At 31.7% G+C, this 20,748-nt stretch overlaps 3 protein-coding genes across 3 annotated transcripts in view; all 3 read left to right on the top strand.

Annotated features, from left to right (window-relative positions):
• Nucleotides 1–4,970: 4,970 nt before the first annotated feature.
• HELRODRAFT_165683 (hypothetical protein) lies at nt 4,971–10,359 on the top strand (the record flags this gene model as incomplete). Its single annotated transcript, XM_009032208.1, has 7 exons — nt 4,971–4,996; nt 5,328–5,371; nt 5,781–5,920; nt 6,788–6,988; nt 7,209–7,250; nt 7,488–7,548; nt 9,665–10,359. The coding sequence occupies 7 exons, from the start codon at nt 4,971–4,973 to the stop codon at nt 10,357–10,359; spliced, it is 1,209 nt and encodes a 402-aa protein (XP_009030456.1).
• Nucleotides 10,360–14,162: 3,803 nt separating this feature from the next.
• On the top strand, nt 14,163–17,420 carry HELRODRAFT_165682 (hypothetical protein; the record flags this gene model as incomplete). The annotated part of the gene is made up of 5 exons (XM_009032207.1): nt 14,163–14,290; nt 16,213–16,281; nt 16,480; nt 17,041–17,127; nt 17,364–17,420. The coding sequence occupies 5 exons, from the start codon at nt 14,163–14,165 to the stop codon at nt 17,418–17,420; spliced, it is 342 nt and encodes a 113-aa protein (XP_009030455.1).
• Nucleotides 17,421–17,841: 421 nt separating this feature from the next.
• HELRODRAFT_165681 (hypothetical protein) overlaps nt 17,842–20,748 on the top strand; it is a gene marked incomplete at both ends in the record, with an annotated part of 5,982 nt that continues 3,075 nt past the window's right edge. Inside the window, 6 exons of the mRNA XM_009032206.1 lie at nt 17,842–17,922; nt 18,149–18,219; nt 18,689–18,801; nt 19,119–19,299; nt 20,354–20,436; nt 20,636–20,702. Coding sequence (XP_009030454.1) covers nt 17,842–17,922; nt 18,149–18,219; nt 18,689–18,801; nt 19,119–19,299; nt 20,354–20,436; nt 20,636–20,702 — 596 coding nt within the window. The remainder of the gene's footprint in view (nt 17,923–18,148; nt 18,220–18,688; nt 18,802–19,118; nt 19,300–20,353; nt 20,437–20,635; nt 20,703–20,748) is intronic.

Genomic DNA, 20,748 nt, shown 5'->3' with positions numbered 1-20,748 from the left:
AACATGCTGCGGTGGGAGCACTATGTTAAAGTTGCAACTTTTTGTCCGTGTTTTGTTAGTTTTTAAGAAAAATTTAAAGAATAGAAATTTATTTTTTTTTGTTGTTTATGTCGTTTGTTATTTAGGTTGTTGTTTATGCTATTGTTTTTGATTATGTTGTTGCTAATGTCGAGGTTTATGTTTTAGTTGTTGTGATGTTGTTGTTGAAGTTGTTGTCTATGTTGTTGTTGTTTATGTTTTTGTTGTTGCTTATAGTAATTCTGTTAGATAGTGATTTGCTGTTTTTGTATAATCTTTTATAAAATGTTTTTCATGTGATGTTTTTTGCTTCTTACATTTCCAAACGTTGTCATAACTGAATGTTTATTTTTTTTCTGCTCCAATAATGCTCCGCTTGTTAGTTAGTAGCCTTTTATCGCTGCATTCAATGGAATATAAGAATGTTAAAATGTTGTGACGATGTGGTTTTTGACGTTATTTAAAACTCTGGAATGTCTTAATTGTCCTGGAAGTAGTCAAAGTCACAACTGCTACTACTGCTGCTGCTACTACTGCTGCTGCTACTAGTACTGCTACTACATTTACTACTACTACTATTTTAAATTCTACCACTAATATTGCTCTTATTATAACTATTACTGGCAATGCCGTAAGCTAGCGTAAAACTGATTTTACTACTAACCTTAGTGAGAACAATTATAATTTTTACTGTTACTACTACTGATGCTAGTAATTTTGTTTGTACTGTTTTTGTGATATCAAATAGGAAGGACTGTTAATGCGACCCACTCACTCTGAGATAGGAAGCCACAACAACGACATCACATCCTCCTTTACTTGCTACTTCTCTGTTTTCAGCTGACGAATGTGTCTGCAAGCACCTTATTAGTACGGCAACATATTGCTCCTTTTTCTCATACATTTGCAACTTCATATAGACGTGAGCACGTGTATTACACACGCATACATTCACACACACATATTCATTCACACACACACACATATTCATAAAAAACACACGCACACACATTCTTAACACGCGCACATGTACATGCACTCGCATTCACACACATGCCCAGACTCATACATAAATTCTCACACACACACACATGTATTCACACACACACACACACACACACACACACACATACATATTCATTCTTGCATTTGCATAGACGTGCACACATATGCATACGCATTCGAAATTATGCAAACACAATCATACACGCCCACACACATTTATACATATACACGTATTTACACCTACATTCAACTATACATTTCCAAATAATAAAATAATACATGCTTTCTTTATGTATAAATTAGCTTACATACAATCATTAAGTCATTTGAAAGATAAGATAACAACAACACTATCAAAAACAAAATCAACAGCAACCTCAGCAACAACAACCTCAACAACAACAATCTCAACAACAACATCAACAACAACAACACAATTATCATTATCAAAAATAACATCATCAACAGCAACAACAATTTCATCAACAACATCATCATCATCATCATCAACAACAACAACATGGCAATTCATATAGACTTTTCGTAACGTGGCATAAACAAGCAAACCCCAGCATAGATATAACAACAAAAAAACAAAGAAACAAAAGAAAAGTAAATTTTACGGGGCTCTTGTCGCATAGCCGCCATTTAATCATTGCGGATCTGGTGCTGTTTGTTCTTTGTTCGCCTACTTATCCGTCTATGGTTTACGTTGCCTTAACAACCGAATCGAGTTTGAACTGCCTCGTCATATATGACGTCATGTTGTGAAATATCTCCGGCTTACGTCAACTCACATGACGTTTGCGGAAAAATTAAAATAAAAATTTTCACCCGCAAACACACAAACATACAAACCACATATAAACAGACTGTTTGTTATACGTACAAGGAAAAAAAATTACGAAGAGTTTTTTTCATGATCTTTGTGTTTGCATTGAGTTTTCACATTGAAACAACATTCCTTTTACGCAAGCATGACAAATTGCACTCCAGTCGTGACCACAAACATTTCAAAATGATTGTTTGTTGTGTAGATATTTTGAGTTTATTGTTTAGTCCTAATCTCAATTGAGGGGACTGGCTGCCCTTTCAACTCCCCTTTTTGACCTCCTTCGACACCCCCTCAACATCATATGCAACTTCACAAGAACAGGAATTATTTGCAGTCACTCAAACAATCTAGTGTACGTGCATGTATACACAGAACGCAGTTCTTACTCTTCAAGGATTCTCTCACACCTTCACTAATTTAATTATTGTAGGGGAATTATTTTTTGGCTCGTGCGAAGAAACACAATCAAAAAAACACGTAGTAAGCAAAACAAGAACATAAAAATACAAACAGGCTAAACGCACACATTGCACTCACACACACACACGCACGCACACGCCCACACGATCACAGTGAACAAACCAGATGACTATGCACAAAAGAAAGGACTACACTTAACTTTGATGCACTTTAATTGATTTAATCATTCTTATTATTCCAGGCTAATTGATCTATATGTATATATATATATATATATATATATATATATATATATATATATATATATATATATATATGTACACTAAACAAAAGACCAAAGAAATGCTTCAAGCAAGCTTCTTTCTGCGTTTCTCTCTTTCACTCATACCTTTCTCTCTCTCTCCCTCTCTCTCTTCTTTCTTTCTTTCTTTCTTTCTTTCTTTCTCTCTCTATCTCATTTTTTCATTTTCGCTTTCTTTTTCACAACTTCTTTAATTATCATTTTTGTAATTTTTGTTGTTTTATGGATTCATACGACGCGCATGTATATTGTCTCTTCAATTTTTCATTCTAAGAATAATTGTACCCATTGTGTGGCAATGATGCACAGATTCATGCACCTATAATGTTTGAAATTATGAATGGAAACCTCAGAACCGGATGACCTTGTTTTTGTTATAATGTTATAATGTGACGAGATGTGATGTGATCCTACCACTATTATTGATAGTATTGTTGTAATGCAGACACCGATGTTATTACGACTTCAAAGATCTCTATATTTCCATCGCCAGTGTTGTAGCTTCCAACGTTTGTCAAGTGTTCGTTATTCCGTAGGTTCAAGAATTCCGATGTATGAACACAACTGCTTCAAACGCAAATTTTTTTCAACGTTTATTTGAATGCCAACAGTAATAGAAACACCAAACTAATCCAAGTGACTTCATAAATCACATTTACGACTTCGCTTAAAACTTCGCTAGAGACCTCGCTACCCCTTATATACCCTTTACAGTAGATTTTTCATCCTCTATGGTATGAAAAGATTCTACAGTTTACAATCAATAACAAATAGAAAAGATAACAATAATTATATAGCGTAATTTGCGTTTTTTCGTTATATAAGTATAATATGATAGAATTGATGAAATGTGATGTAACAAGTGTAATGTGACGCAATTGATGTCATGCTGTATGATATGCTGCCTGCCATATATGCAGAATATATTCAATTGTTATTATTATATTATTACAATTATTTATTATACTTATATTATGCATAATATAATATAATATATCTTGTATAATAAAGTTAAATTATAGTTATTACATGTATATGTATGGTGCGAATATATGTAATGTAGTCTGATTTATGTGGTGCTATTTGATGTAGTAAGGTGTTATAATGTAATGTAATGTGATGTAATGTAATGCAATCTACATAGTTTAAGATGCTATCAAAAACTATTGAACGATTTAAATAGAAACAAGTTTATTTGTAGAAAGTAAATTTTTTTAATAAGAGAAACCAATGAGGGCGAATATTGATCAATGATGCAATTAATGATTTGATTGGCCGATCAACAAAGTGTTAAAAGGATGAATGAATGAGTGAGTGAGTGAGTGAATGAATGAATGATTAAATGATTAAATGAATGAATGAATGTGTGAACGAATGAATGAATGAATGATTGAATGAAGGAGTAAGTGAATGAGTAAAATATGAATTGAGTGAGAGACAGTAAGAATGAATGAATATGCGAGTAAATGTGTGAATGAATGGTTGAAAGTAAAAATAAGAAATGAATAAATGAATGGATGTATAGATGAATGAGCAGATAAAATCGAATAAAGCAATAAGAACCAAGAAATGAATGACAGATTGATTAAATAAATAGAGTGTGAATAAAGAAAATAAAAGATGAACGAATAAATGAATGAACGAATGAGTGAGTGAATGAACGAATGAGTGAGTGTGTGAGTGAATGAGTGAGTGAGTGAATGAGTGAGTGAATAAAAGAAAGACAAAAGTTACAGAAAAACAAAAATTTAATAATTCAAATGACTGACGGCTCGTTATTAGCCTTTCAGTTCCTACTCCAAGATGTATAAAAATGTAATTTCAAATGCATTAACATTGATAATAGTAATAATAACAATAACATAATAATAAATATAATTAAGAAAAGAATAATAAGATATTAAGAAATAATAAAAAATAATTAATAATAATATCAATAATATTATTATTTATAATTATTTTAAATAAGAAGAAATAATTATTTGTGCTGAGATTTCATTTCAATGAATTTGTGTTTTGTAAGTTTTAAATAAATTTTGATAAATCGCTATCAATCCATACTTGTTTTATAAATCATAGCAAGCAATATTTTAACAAACTCATGATTTAATAATTAAATAAATAAATAAATAATTGGATATATAAATTATAACATCAAGTTATTTGGAGCAGCATGTATAAGGAACATTATTCACTTGTCTGCAAGACCATTTTTTCCTATCATATATATAGAAATTATAACATATAATATATTATGTGTTATATTATATATGTACTTATACCATGTATGGATTTTCTATATATCGTACACTAAATGTGTGTAATGTGACTTATCTTGAATGAATATATGCCAGATCCATAGACGAACATATTCCATCCAAACAGACAGACATGCAAATCAAATCAAGCAGTGTCGAGTGAGTTCACGTACGTTTGCACGTACGCAGTTCAAGTACACACGTACCCATGTAAGTACAAGTAAACTTTGAAATACGCATACCTATTTTTAAATACATCCGCACTGTAATTTGTAATTAGGCTAATATATATTTATATAATATATAAAAATTATCTATGTATACGGAGATCCATATAATTGACAGACACACATGAAACAAGATCAAATGAACAAACAATCATGTCAACTTACATGCTAACAAATACAAACAAATAAACAACCATGCAAAAATAAATACAAACATACGAACAAACACGGACACATACAAACAAACAAACAAACAAACACAGACAGCCAGTAAAGAATCAGACAGAGACGTATGGATTGCACAAAGGTGAGACATCTAACTAATGTGAAGTGATTCTTCATGGCACCAATTAAATCTCCGTATGAGATCCACGCAACAATATTTCATTCGTTTTGTTTACTCCTCCTTTTTGCCTGTTTATCTTTTTTTACTCTTATTTCTTTATTTTTTCTCCTACTTCATTCTTTTCTTCATTTCCACCTATATTTTTAACTTCAAACAAATTTCCAACTCAGATAAGATTCCACTGGCTGATTCAAACAAGTGTTAGAGTAAATATAAACAAACATTTCCTAAACACTGAAGCCGACATCTTCCTAACAATATTTCATATTCATATATTCACGCATGCCTTCTCCACCCACCCCTCACAAATGCAACTTGACATCTCTCAAAATCATTTGACCTCTGACCCGACTGAAAATTTTAAGCAAAGGTTTTATGCCGGTTGAAGCTATTAAACATGCATATAATGCGTGTGCACTCTACTGTGCCTGTGTTGTGTTAGTAACTCGCCAGTTTGTCCAGCGATCGATCATCGAGACGTTATGCTTCATACTTTTAAGTTTCTATATGGTAATTCGTTTGAATTGTTTATAATGTTATTTTTGGGGAATTATTTAAAATTTAGGATTAATATTGAGGAAAACAGGAAAGCTTTTTAAAACGTAGTCAAAAAGTTGGGCTTTTGCATTCTCCACAAGAATAAAATAGGGTTAAATTGATGTGGAAAACACTGAACAACTGGTATAAATTTTTGGATGGATTCAAATATTTTTTAAGACTTCATTATTCGGAATTTGAACAGTTTGACCTTCTTGAGAAGTGCGTAGGATTTTGATGGAAGGTTGGAATGTTTGGAGGAGGAAATGATGAGTGAAGGAATAAAAAAAGTGATGCACGAATCGGAGTTGATTGGAAGATGGATGTGGAAAGCGTGGGTGAGAGGTGGTGCCAGTAGGAGGGGCACATAGAAGTCCACCTTATTCAAATTAAATATTTTTTAACAATGCGCACAAATTGTAAATCTAAAAAAGTGTAAAGTTAATATTGAAAGAGGTCCAAGGAATAATTTCTTTGTAGCATTTGTTTTTTTTGCAGTTTTCAATTAATCAGAAATAAAAAATAGAACTCTGGTGATTTTGGTACTTGCGGTTGAGATGATGTCACTGATGGCTATAAAAACAATTACAACAATACAAAAATACAACAAATATTTTACTTGCATGTTTACTCATTTCAATAGAAAGATAACGATCAAAATAAAAAAATGACACAAAAATCATCAGTTAAACTAATTTGATTTGCAACAAGAAACCTCCACACAACGAACGAACTAGTCTCTTTATAACAAATTTTATACCTTTTTATAACAAACTTCTACGTAGCAAACAAACAAACTAACCAACCAACGACCACTTATAACGATTTTTCTACTACCAGATTAGCAACACGTACGTGAATCCACGGCTGAACTTGCCATACACCACCATCAACGCCATCACTTTCACTGCAATCGCTGCTACAACGACCACAACAACGCCATCATCAGTTTTCATACCGACCACCGCAACGTCAATTGCAGCAACTACAACAGCCACTGATGCTGCACACAGCGGTGGCGGTACTTGCGCTCTCAACGAGGTAATGCGTTATTTTAATTGATAATTATTTTTTTATAAGTGTGAAATAATTTTTTTTAACTGAGTCAAGTTTTCCTTATTTTCCTTATCTAATCATCTTCACTATCCTATTCATCATCATCTTCATCATTATCTTCATCAACATTTTTGTTTTTTTTTCATCATCATCATCGTCGCGTCATCACACCATCATCATCATTATATACTTTACCTCTTTACAGATTTTTGTAGTCATTACCTTAATCATTACGTCAATCATTATCGTTAGTTACATCACTATCATCATCGTCATCATCGTCATAATTATCATCCTCATCATCAAAATTTCTTGTATTGCCATCTTCATTACCATCAACATTTCTATTATTTTCACTTTCACTTTCACTCCCCCATCACCACCATCACCATCACCACCATAATCATCGACATCATCATCGTAATCGTCATCATAATCGTCATCATCATAATCGTCATCATCATAATCGTCATCGTCAAAGCAGATGACGTCATCTTTGCGCTGCCCTGAAGACGAGAGTATCTTTTCTGACGTCGATAGTGGAGGTGCTAGTGATGATCCTTACCATAATATGAATAATATTATAAATAATAATAATATAAAAACTTTACAAAATAATAAAAACCTGGATGACGATTACACCGATCATTATCATCCCCTACAACAGCATCACCATCGTCATCATCATCATAATCTTCATCAACATCAGCAGCAGCAACAATTTTTGAATCGAGGAAGCTTGCAGCGAAACATTTGTTAGTTGAAAATTTTTAATAATAATAATAATAAAAACAACAACAATAATAATAATAATAAAAAAAGAATAATAATAATCTGTTTTGAAATCAAATTACATTTTAACATCTTGTCAGCATGCGTGTGTGTGTGTGTATGTGAGTGTTTGTGTGCGTGTGTATGTATACATTTTGTGTGTTTATATCGGTCAGCGAGTTAGCTTAGTCAGTAGAAGTGCTATGTCTCGTGCATGTCGCTATGGCCTGGTTTGAATACTGACGATCCGAAACTCAAAGAAGACTATCATGAGCCACGCGCGTACGATGATGCGGTGCTTGCGCGTGCATACATAATGCGTGTGCACGTCGTGTGGTGTGGTGTGGATTGTACAGTTTTTGTGGCAGGCAGGTTTAAATACGGGATGATAAGCAAGCGGTTTTGCGTATGTCAGTGCTGCAAAATAAAGAAAAAAATATAGGTGCGTAAGTATCGGCTCTGTAGGAAGGTGAGTGTATGTAAGTTTAGAATGTACGTTTGTGTGTATGTGTATGCTAGTGAGAATGTATGTTTGTATGTGTGTGTGTGTGTGTGCAGGTTGAATACATTTTGTGCGTGTATATATGCTTGCATTTTGTGTGTGAATTTATATACATGCTTTCTTATGCGTGTTTGTGTATGTGTGATTGTTTTTTTTCGTCTATATCATTGCTGTTTGTGTGGTACTAGATTTGTAGAAAAAGATTATGTAGAAGAGATTGATAAGGCAGCACATGAAATCTAACACATAACAACAACAACAACAACAACAACAACAACAGCAGCAGCAGCAGTAGCAGCAACAACAGCAAAAGCGACAACAACAACACACAAACATCATTTTTTAACTTCAATACATGTGATATATATACAACAGTTGATGAGATATTTGTTATATGCATGGTTCATTAACACAAACCTTCTCATTTATAAGATTCTGCCTTACATAGAAAGATATAAAGTCCGTTGGATCAGATTAAACCATATGTTATGCTGTCTAAAAACAATACACACACACAAACATTCATATTGTTTATACATATAGTATGGTATATATACAAACACACAATGTATACATACAAAATGTTGCATACAAAACGTCTACATCCAAAATTTTGCATACATACAAACACACAATGTCTACATACAAAATGTTGCATACATACAAACACATGATGCCTACACACAAAATGTTGCATACATACAAACACACAATGTCTACATACAAACACACAATGTCTACATACAAAATGTTGCATACATACAAACACATGATGCCTACATACAAAATCTCGCATACATACAAACACACAAGGTCTACATACAAAATGTTGCAAACATACATACAAACCAGTCCTTCTATACACATTCCATGGTCTTCATTAGCCTTCTACATATAAGGAACGTTAAGAAAGTCTCGTTATCCGTCCAGCTGCTTTAATTATATCTTCGATTAATCTCAATACTCTCTTTAACAGTAAATGAACAAACTGAAAAATTACTAAATGGAAGTAAAAAAACTGACCAAACAAATGAGTTGATCGACATACAATTCAATTTCTCACTCATTCTCTTTCATTCAATTACTCTTTTATTATTTTATTTATTTATTTACATACAATTCATCCATTCATCCATCTATTCATTCGTCCGTCCGTCCGTCCGTCCGTCCGTCCGTCCGTCCATCCATCCATTCATCCACTTATTTATTTTCCCAAAACGATCTATTTTTTTCACCAACTTAACTAATTTACATGAAAAAATTGACATTAAAAAATCAACATAAAAAATTGGCACAAAAAATTAATCAATAATAAAAATAAATAAAAAAATTCTTTTTTCCCTATCACAACCAACTCATGAACCAACCAATCACATTCTGACAACAAGGCCACAAGACCGAAACCATCACGCCACCACCACTCGTCAACACCAACTTCAACAACGTCAACAGTCTCAACAACAACAACAACAACAACAATAGCTACAACAAAAAAATGATCAACAACAACAACATCATGAATGACAACAACAACGCCCACCACAACTCAATTAGTGCCTCGTCTCTGTCTTCATTGACGCCGACAACAAAACTAAACAACAACAACAACAACGCAACTACACCAGCGACTACAAAACTCCACAACACGACCACAATTTTGATATCGCCGTCGTCGGCGTGCAACAACTTCAACAACTACCCGTTGTCGAATCGCGCGAGATTCGTTCTCGGAAGCCAGTACCCAGCCATTAAACCGGGCCAACCGAAAGCTATTAACGCCAATTACAGACAAATGTTGCCAACAAATTATCATCAACAGCAGCAACTTCAGAATCAACAACAACAACTTCAATTTCAACTTAAACAACAACAACTGCAACTGCAAAATCATCAACAACAACAACAACAGCTGCAACCACAACAAGTTAAACTAACAACATTTGGAAGAAACGATGAATCCAATTGCATTAACGTCACTCAAAACATCTTATACAATAACAACAACCTCAACAACAACATCAACATCAACAACAACAACAATGGCTACTCTCAAGAAACTATCTTGAGGGTATTGAAACGATAAATTTTCATTCAATTTTGATTATTTTCAAACAAAAACTACCACCGACATACGTACGTTCATACACAGATTACACACACGCAACACACATCCACCCATCCACACACACACACGCGCACACACACACAACACACACGTACATACATATATTCATACCCACATACACAAATACATGTGTATATTTTCGTATACTCTGTGTATATGTTCACGTACATACATTATAAATTACTTTTTTTGAAATGTAATTTTTCTCGTAAAGTTTTTCTTCACGAAAACATCGAGATTTGCATGCATATGACGCATGTTGCAAATTATTCATACACATTTAATGCATTCTTCCTCGCTGACGTCTTCAGCGTTTTACATGTTTCGTCATCGTCGTTCTCATCATCGTCATCCTTATCATCACCATCATCCTTATCATCATCATCACCACCATCATCATCATCATCATCACCACCCATATTTTTGTTTTCTTCATGTTCGTATTATGTAAATGCTCTTAATTTGTCATTAATTTTTTTCTCACAATTATATAGCTTATATCAAGTATCAACATTGATACGTTATCGTTATTATTAATGTTATTTTAAGTTGTATAAATACTATGTAACAATTTTTCATTTTGGGCGAGTTGTTGTTATGTTGTATAATTTTGATGCTTAATTTTTATATGAGAGGCAAAAATTTTTTTCGAAAGCAATTTCTATCCACTATTTTCTTTTCTCTCTTTTCTCTTTCGTTTTTTTCTTTGTTTCTATTTATCTTTATGGCCACACTCGTGTGTACATTACAATGATACAAAATTCAATTTGTCTGTGAACACCACACACACGCACGCACACACACGCGCGCGCACACACACACTTACTTTTTCTTACACTTAATATATACATAATATATATATATATATATATATATATATATATATATATATATATATATATATATATACAAACATAATATATATATATATATATATATTATATATATGTTGGAAGGAGACCATATTTTATGCTGTATTAAATGAATTTTACTGAACTTTTGGCATTAATCGATTTAAAGTTTGTCTTTTCATTTTTCCTTATTAAAATTTTCTAGAAATTCATTTTGTTGAAAATAGAATTATCATCCAAGTTCATTATGAAAATTTAATGAAACTGTTGTTAACCAAATTCATCATGCAGATAAGGCCTTTTTTCGATTTTTCATAAATCATCTTCAGTGAATTGCAAGTTTGCTTTATATAGTTTCTTTAAACCAGACCTGCACTGAAGATGATTTATGAAAAATCGAAATAAAGCCTTATCTACATGATGATTTTGGATAGCAAAAATTTCATTAAATTTCCATAATGAACTTGGATGATAATTCTATTTTCGAAAAATTCAATTTCCAGAAAATTCTAATAAGGAGAATTGACATGAAAAACTTTAAATTGATTAATGCCAACAGTTCGGTCGAATTCATACAATACTATATAAATATATATATTTATATATAAACTTTATGTGTTAATATTTTTGTATGGGTATGTCCGTTTATTTTTCACGTGTGTTTGTGTGTTTGTGTGTGTGTGTGTGTAGTGTGTGTGTGTGAATGTATGAATAAGTATATACAGATGCATTTTTTTTTGCGTTTCAGTATCTCTTCATGCAAGCATCTCTGCATATTTCTGGGTATGCTTGAGTTTACCTGAACACATAAATTGTATATACGTATGTATGTAAATGTATATATATATATATTTATATATGTTGGTAATAGACCATAACTTTTACAATATTCTATAAATTCTACCGAATGTTTGGCGTTAATATGTTTGTAGTTCGTAACGAACTACAAACATGGTCTATGAACTACAAACAAAATTATGGTCTATTACCAACATTTACTCGAAGTTCTGCGACCAACCGACGTAATCTAACAATCGAACAAGATCGCGAGCAGCGACTGCTCCATCTCTCTCGAGAATTAGAAGTTAAAAAGAAGGTAGTTCAAGACTTGTCGAATAACGAACTACAAACATATTAACGCCAAACATTCGGTAGAATTTATAGAATATTGTAAAAATATTTATATATATATATATATATATATATATATATATATATATATATATATTTATTGAATACAATTAATTTATTCATGCATTTATGAAAAGTTTGTTAATATATTTGTATTTTGATTTGTTATTTTGATATACAAACAGACATGGATTGACAGATGAATATATCAACGGATAAACTAACAGACAGACAGACAGACAAAAAGACTGACAGACAGACAGACAAAAAGACAGGCAAAAAGACAGACAAAAAGACAGACAAAAAGATAGACAGACAGGCAAACAGAAAGATACAGAAAGGGACAGAGAATCAACAACGCAGCACATTAAATGCATAGATTTTGTGTATGGTGAATTGTCATCTGTTGAAATGTTCTACCTCTAAATTCAAGTCATCATCTTAGTTTGGGAAGTTTAAAATTATTTTGAAAAATTTTCTGACGTATGATATTGTTACTGTATATCTGATGAATACAAAAAGCTCTCGTAACACAAATTACTAAAAGATTGGAGGCTGTCCTTTGTTCCCTTTCAGTATTGTCAAAGTTAATAGTTTTTGTTTATTTGGATGATTTTTGTATAAATAATTTTTTCAGTAAATGTTTTTCTAATTTGATTGATAAATATTTGGCCGGTCTTGATTTGTCGTTGTTATTGTTGATGTTTCGAACGTAATAATTTATGTAGTTGTTGATGTACATGCAGACGTCGTTAATGTAAGTGTTGATTTTATTGTTGATGTTGATGAATGTTCTGGAAGATGGAGTTGTCGTTGTTGTTGATGATGCTGTTGCTGTTTTTCATGTCATGATTGTAGTAGTTGTTGGTGTAATTGATGTTGTTGTTCATGTCGCTGGATATGTTTTTGATGTAGTTGCCGAAGTGGCTGATGTTGTTGTTGATTTTGTTGTTGATGTTGTTGTAGTCGTTGTTGCATTTTTGAATGAGCGAACATAACGGCAGCAAAGTCATAAACTGTTATCGCAATTTTCTGATTGAAGAATCATAAGTTGTTGTTGTTTTTTTGTTGTTGTTTTTGTTGTCTTTGTTGTTGTTGTTTTTTTGTTGTTGTTCTCGCTCACAACACAAGTAACGAATGCGAGCTACTTTTCAGTAGATTCAAATCAAAATCTAACATATTAAAGATAATAATAATAACACTTATGAAAGATTTATTTGTATTTTATTATTAATGTTTGTTTAATTCATTAAACTCGCTAAAAACAACTGACTAAGTGCTTTATTTAAAATATCATCCACCAGCTATAAATTTTAAGAATTCAGACAATTCAGCGTAACTATAGTGTGAATTCGTCAAAAACAACATATTTGAAAATTAAACAACGAAATAAATGGTAAGTAGGGATCAGAATTTCAGTTCGATTGGTTACGATAAAGTTTGTGAAGTGCGTTGTACTCTTTGTGTGTATGTGTGTTTGTATGTGTGTACGTGTACGTGTGCGTGTTTGTGTGTGTGTGTTCGTGCGTGCGTGTGTGTGAATCCGTGTTTATATACAACAGGTGATTGATTGATGAGCTCTTTGGTTTGTTTGAGGTAATTGAGACTTAAATTAATTGAAAACTATGTAACAAAAATGACTAAAGTTAAATTTAGCTTTTACCATTTTAGAAGATTAAAAAATAATTTGGTTTTCTACATAATAAAACTTAGTTTGTAAAAAAAGAGAAATTTAAAATGAATAAATTCAACTTTGTTCTATAGGTTATAAATCATGAGATGGCACAGCCAACACAAACCACACAAGACACACAAATGCACATGTGCAACTTCATATTAGGCTCTGTCGGCCTACCTCCAGCCTTTGCTTTCGAACCAGGGAACGATGCAACACTTGTTAACAGCACGTTTCATTCATAGAGCTTATTTTTCGAGCATTGATTTTGAAAACTTGAAAATATTGTGCGACTCAGTTGAACTGTTGCTTGGCAGGATGGAAAGATTAAGGTGGAACTTCATTGAAAAGTTCGCTTGCCTCTCCAATGTAATGTTTATTCATGTGTGGATGGAGGATAAAAAACGAAAAAAGCAATGCCCGAAAAATCACGTGATAGAGTATGGAGATGACAAATAGGAAAGCGGCATATATGATGATACCTCATCAATATCGCATGCATGTAGATTAAAAGTTATTTTTCTCTGAAGGTTGGCATGACGTCACATTAAGTTGCAACTCCTATTTGTTAGGATCATTTGCTTTACGTCACCTTGTTCATTGAAGTAGTCACGAACTAACTTGCAAATTTTTTCATCTAACTTTCGAAATAGGCTCTTAAATATTCATAAAAAAGCGGAAAACATTTTTAAGACCAGTTAAAATCTTGTCACAATATATTATTTACGTTTATCAGTTTGATTAGCAAAAAAATATTTCAACAAATATGCCAATCAATGTTGAATAACTTGTTACATCATAATTTGGATGAATATTTTAAAAAAATAACGTATAATCAACAACAGTTTTAAACGAGATTAAAAAAGTTTAGTTTACAAAAGTTATAAAATATAAAAATTTTTCAAGATTAACAGGCCTAAAATGATGCAACAGAAATCATTTAGTTTATCAAAAGTTGAGAAAATGATCAAAATATATAAAAGATTCACTAAAACTGACATTTTCTTAAAAACTTTCGACTAATTATTTATTTATAAAAATGTTTAAAAGTTATTTTGTATGTACGCATATTGTACATTTCGTTTAGTTTCTACGATGCAACGTAACTGAATTTTTTTCTGACTGTCAGAACTTATACAAAAACTTCTTGCCAAAAATGGATTTCCAAAATGAATATAGTTAAAGAAAATATATAAAGATATTTAATGTATTTGGCAAATATAATTTTATTTGCAAATATATTAATCAAATTATAAGTCAGTTTTCGTATCTAGAACCAAAACTCAACGTAATTTATTTCATAAATAGATTTAAAATTTATAAATTCATTATAAAATTGGACAAAAATTCTGATTTTGAGAAATTTAATTTAGATTCGATAGGCAACCACAGTTTTTACGTCAACAAAAAGAACAATTTCGTCAGTTTTTTAAATTGTGAAATAGAAAAGACAATTTCGTTGAAAAACCTATTTAAGTATTTCTTTATAATTAATAATTTTATTTGAAAGTATTTCAATAATTTTAAAAACATAATTAATTTGTTATTATTAATTTTATTTCTTTTTTTATAAAAAATTTAAACTTCGATAATAAACTATGTTTATTTTGTTTCTATAGCAATGGAGAAATTTGAGGTACGAATTTTAAATCGTAATATATCTCAATTAAATCATAAATTCTAATACTGAATTTCATTGCTCTATTTCTATTCAATTGTACAAGTTCTACTCACGCGATTATCTCATTTTCCGTTAATTTATATATTTAATTAGACTACCTAAAAAACGAATAGTTAATAAGTATTCCTCAATAATTATCCGATATTATCAAGCTAGTTATATTTTAAAGTAGAATTATAAAATGATTATAATTAGATTATATTTAAATGATAATATATAGAAAATTAAAATAATTATTATAATATAGACAGACAAGCTGATCGGCAGATTCCATAACGCCTTAGAATTAATAGACGCTTTTTTAAATGCTGGGTCATTAAATTAAATAAAAATGAAATGGACAACTCTTTACTAACATCTGAACACTAATTAACATTTAAAACCTATTAATCACAAAATTTACAATCAATTTTTCCGTATTAAAATCTAGCATCAATTTCTCCCCACCCCCTACCAAACCAACACGAGGACAGAGCAAGTTGGGAGCATGCCCACGTTCCATCCCCGTATCCAAAAACCTTTATATCAAAAAGTTTAAGAAAGTCAGTTTTCAAACTCGAAATCTCTCGAAACTTTAATCAATTCATGCTACCATATTAATTCTATAGGATTTATATATAGTTATTATATACATTTTGACGAGAAAGCTGGTTCAAAGCCGGTTAAAACCGGCTACAAGTATGTGAAAAACAATGCAATGACGTCATTTTAATAATTTGCATAATTGTAAACAACAACAGGGTTAGTTTTCAAAACAGTGACAACCCTTTTCAATATAAAAGCTACTTATTTAGTTTTTGGCCTGTCACAAAACTTGGGTGTGGTTTCCACCTAAGCCCACAGTAACCATTCTCATATATGTGCTATGATTTAAATCTCAATCTAAATTATTTCCAATGTTCAAATATTTTAATTGAACGTCTGGGTTTACCATCGTCTTCCTGTTCTAACTTTTTCTTAACTCGTGTTAAACACTCTTTTGCTAAATCTGCATTTGCTATCTTGGCCATTTTCTCTGGAACCCTCTACCTCCTTCTCCATCACTTACGTAGTTCAGAGCGGATCTCAATACCCATCTGTTTGCTAAATTCATTGAGGAGCGCTGTTAAACATATTTTAACAAGCGGAAATAGCGCTTTATAAATTGATTGATTGAAACTATGAAAATCTCATTAGATTCTGTGCAGCTCTCTTGGACTATATAGCCTATAAATAAACATACGCATGTGCAAACATAATACACACATCCATATAATATCTATATATATGCATGTATACATAAAATAATTCTTAAAAAACAGATAATTCGCGAATTGGGTGTTGGAGTCCAAGGGAGGACCTTACATGTGATGGAGAAGGATACGAAAAAGGTCTTCTGTCTAAAGGAGGTGATTCCTGAAAAAAACATTTATTCTGCTAATTTTAATAATTTAATATTTTATTTATTATTTACTTATTATTAAAATAATAAAAAATTATTTAAATTTAATATTAGGTTATTTAGAAATTTTATGAATTAATTTGTGTTACGTCGGTTTTCAATGGATAATGCGTCATAAATTAATTTTATACAAATTGTAGGTATTAATTAAATAAATTATTCATTAATACATTTTACTATAAGATCGAATGTCTGAACAATGATAAAGCACAAGAAATATTTGAAGAGGTTTACAGTTGATTAAATTAAAATCAATTTAATAAAATCAATTATTTAAAATCAATCGTTGGAAATCAACTAAACAAAAACAACCATTTAAAATCCATTAATAAAAATCACTTAATTTGTTAATGAAATAAATTTAATGTGATAAACATCAGTTTGAAAACTAATCTTTCAGAAAAAACTCCATTTTTTTTTAATCCAAACCAGATGAAATACCTAACTGATCACTTACGTGTGAACACGGTTAACGTTGTTACACCCCTCTGCTTATTCGTACACTGGGAGGAATCGGTGATTAATTAATTAGTTAAAATTAAAAAATAGATAATAATTAATTAACAATTTAAATATAAATAAATTGTTTCATTGTTCAGCAACAAATTTTATACATTTTTTTCAATTTTGAATGTAGATAACCTCTTTCTTCTTCTACCAAATGTTGCCATACTTTGACAAGGGCAACTTTGAAGACCTCATGAATATACATAACAAATCTAAGGAACCAATCAGCGAGGAGGTTGAGTTTTAATTGGTCGTTTATGGTGTAATGGATAAAATGCCCGGTACTGCTCTTGCCATGATAAGTTTCAAATGCATTGAAGATCCTCGTGTTTCGCACGCAAAATCACAGGCTTTCTTATTGATTTTACTGGCAAATAGTTAAAATAATTTTACAAAAATATTTGTTTTCATATTTTAAAAGCAAGTTAAACTAAATTGAATTTTTAAAATAATTTAATTAGTCAATAAAATGTTGGTTGGGTCAGTCCATCAAGATCTTCCAGTATCTGGCATCGAAGAATGTCGTCCACAGGTTCGAAGGAACGTACGCACGATTGTATTAATTTGATTCGAATAAATTAAGCTGTGAAATTAATAAATTAAGCTGTGAAATTAATAAATTAAGCCGTGAAATTAATAAATTAATGAAATGAAAACAAGAATAAATGTACGCGTAAATAACGGATGAACAATTGATTGGATGATGAGAAAAAATGATTAAACGTAAAAGTTAAAAGAGGAAAGAGTAGAAAAAGTACACCAATGACCAAACTGACTGACCGACCGACAAACTAACCGACAAAATAACTGGATTGTCTAGCTAAATGTGACTGACTCAATAATTGAATAAATGGATAAGCGGATAAATGAATGAATGAATGAAAAAATGAACTGAAAAACTTGAGAAACACACGGTTAATCGACTAATCAAACGGACAGATGAATGGATGAATAAACAATGTGATGAATGTACAAAATGACCTAAAATCAAACTCCCACAGATGTGTGAGGCCATCAAACTTTATGTTAGATGAGCACCATAATGTTTACGTAGTCGATATTTGCTCTGAAATCGTTGAGAAAGATATCAGAAGAAGAACAAGAGGAAAAACTGGTTGTCTGTTTGTTTTTTTTGTTGAGATTCATAAAAAAAATTAACAAAATGAAAATTGATGAAATGAAATTATTCATATATGGAATGACTCCATTAAAAATGACTTTTTGAAACATTTTATCGGAATTGAAATAAAGTTTTAAACTTTACATAATCGACGTTTTCATACGTTAAACCCTTCTTATCATTACCTTTTTTCATTTTATCTTTCTTTCATCTTTTTGCCATTTTCCTAATAATTAATCTCATTTCAGTTTCATTCTAGACTACAAATTAGATTTCGAAACTTCATAGTCCCAATTCCAAATTTTCAAAAGTCCATAGTCCCATTCCTGAATTCTCAGGCTGCCTGACATTCGCCGCCCCGGAGATTGTAGTAAGAAATAGTAGTCACGACACGGCGTCAGATTTCTGGTCACTGGGTGGTGTGTTTCTGGGTCTGATGACATGCCACAAGAAGACTTGTGAGGAGTACGGCTCCTACCTCATCGAATTCAAGTTTAATGAGAAGGCTCTGTCGACTATTTTTGAAGATATCGCAGAGGTTGGTTAAATGGTTGGTTGGTCGGTTGGTTGGTTGGTTGGTTGGTTGGTTGGTTTGATGGTTGGTCGGCGGTCGGTAGATTGGATGGTTGGATGTTTGGTTGGTTGGTTAGTTGGTCGATTGGTTGATTAGATGATTGGTTGAATAGTCAGTTGGTTGGTTGATTGAATGATTGGTTGGTTTGTTGGTCGATTGGTTGATTAAATGATTGGTTGAATGGTTGGTTGGTTGATTGAATGATTGGTTGGTTGGTTGATTGGTTGGTTTGTAGTTTTTTCATAACTGCGTTTGTTATTATGCTGTTAAAAAATTTACTAACTGAATGATGTTTCGAAACAAACCGAAGCGAAATTTCATTTAGTAACAGGGCTGACCAGAATAAAATTTTGAAAATTTATCAAGTCCTGTCATCCAAATTGTATCAGTAAAAATTTCATCATTGAACTTATTCTGAACAATAGTTTCTGTAGTGAACCTGAACACTTTCACCATTATCATTAGAATTAAAATGATTTCATTCAAGTTCGTTACGTTATGTCATCTTAATCAAATTTATACTCGTGTCATGAATTTTTTGAACGTAATGTCGTTCTAGACGCCATATGATAAACTTACATCACCGTCATCACCATCATCATCACAAACACCACCAACTACATCATTATTATCATCACTACTTTATTATCATTATCAGGATTACAGTGAGGTCCTGAGAGATGTAATCAAGCGGATAATAATGAGTGATTTAGAGGAAAGACTTACTTTAGAGTTTGATTTTTTTTCCATAATATTCTAGAGTAGTAGTAGTAGTAGTAGTAGTAGTAGTAGTAGTAGTAGTAGTAGTAGTAGTAGTAGTAGTAGTAACAGAAGCAGTAGCAGTAACCGTAATAGTAGATAGAAGTAGCAGTATTAGTAACAAAAACGAAAATAATAACAGAAAACAAATGCATTAATAATGTTAACAAACAATTGCTACTACTTGAAAACAAAGAACAATAAAACGAACAGAAAGGTCATGCAAGATGATTTATTGAGGGAGATAATCGAAGAGGAAGCGAGAAAAGAAGAGATAATTTTAAATGGAGTGCTAGGTGGGTCAACGTCATCATCAACGTCATCGTCATCATCACCTCCATCATCATCATCATAGTCATCACCACCATCACGAGGATCATGATTAATATCACCGCCATCATCAGCTCTGTAATGGTAATTGCACTCATTCCTATCATCATCGTTATCACTATTTTTATCATCAACATCACCATCGTCATCGTCACGCCTGTTTAGTGCCACTGGATTTGAACCAACCTTTTGAGTACTACACTCGGTACATGTTACGTCACTACAAAAGCAGGTCCTCGTTCATGCAAGTACTCAAGTACTTAGATGAAAATATCAAT

Source organism: Helobdella robusta (assembly GCF_000326865.2).
Source record: "Helobdella robusta unplaced genomic scaffold HELROscaffold_8, whole genome shotgun sequence".
Taxonomy (NCBI): domain Eukaryota; kingdom Metazoa; phylum Annelida; class Clitellata; order Rhynchobdellida; family Glossiphoniidae; genus Helobdella; species Helobdella robusta.
This window is presented reverse-complemented; position numbering and strand designations above follow the sequence as displayed.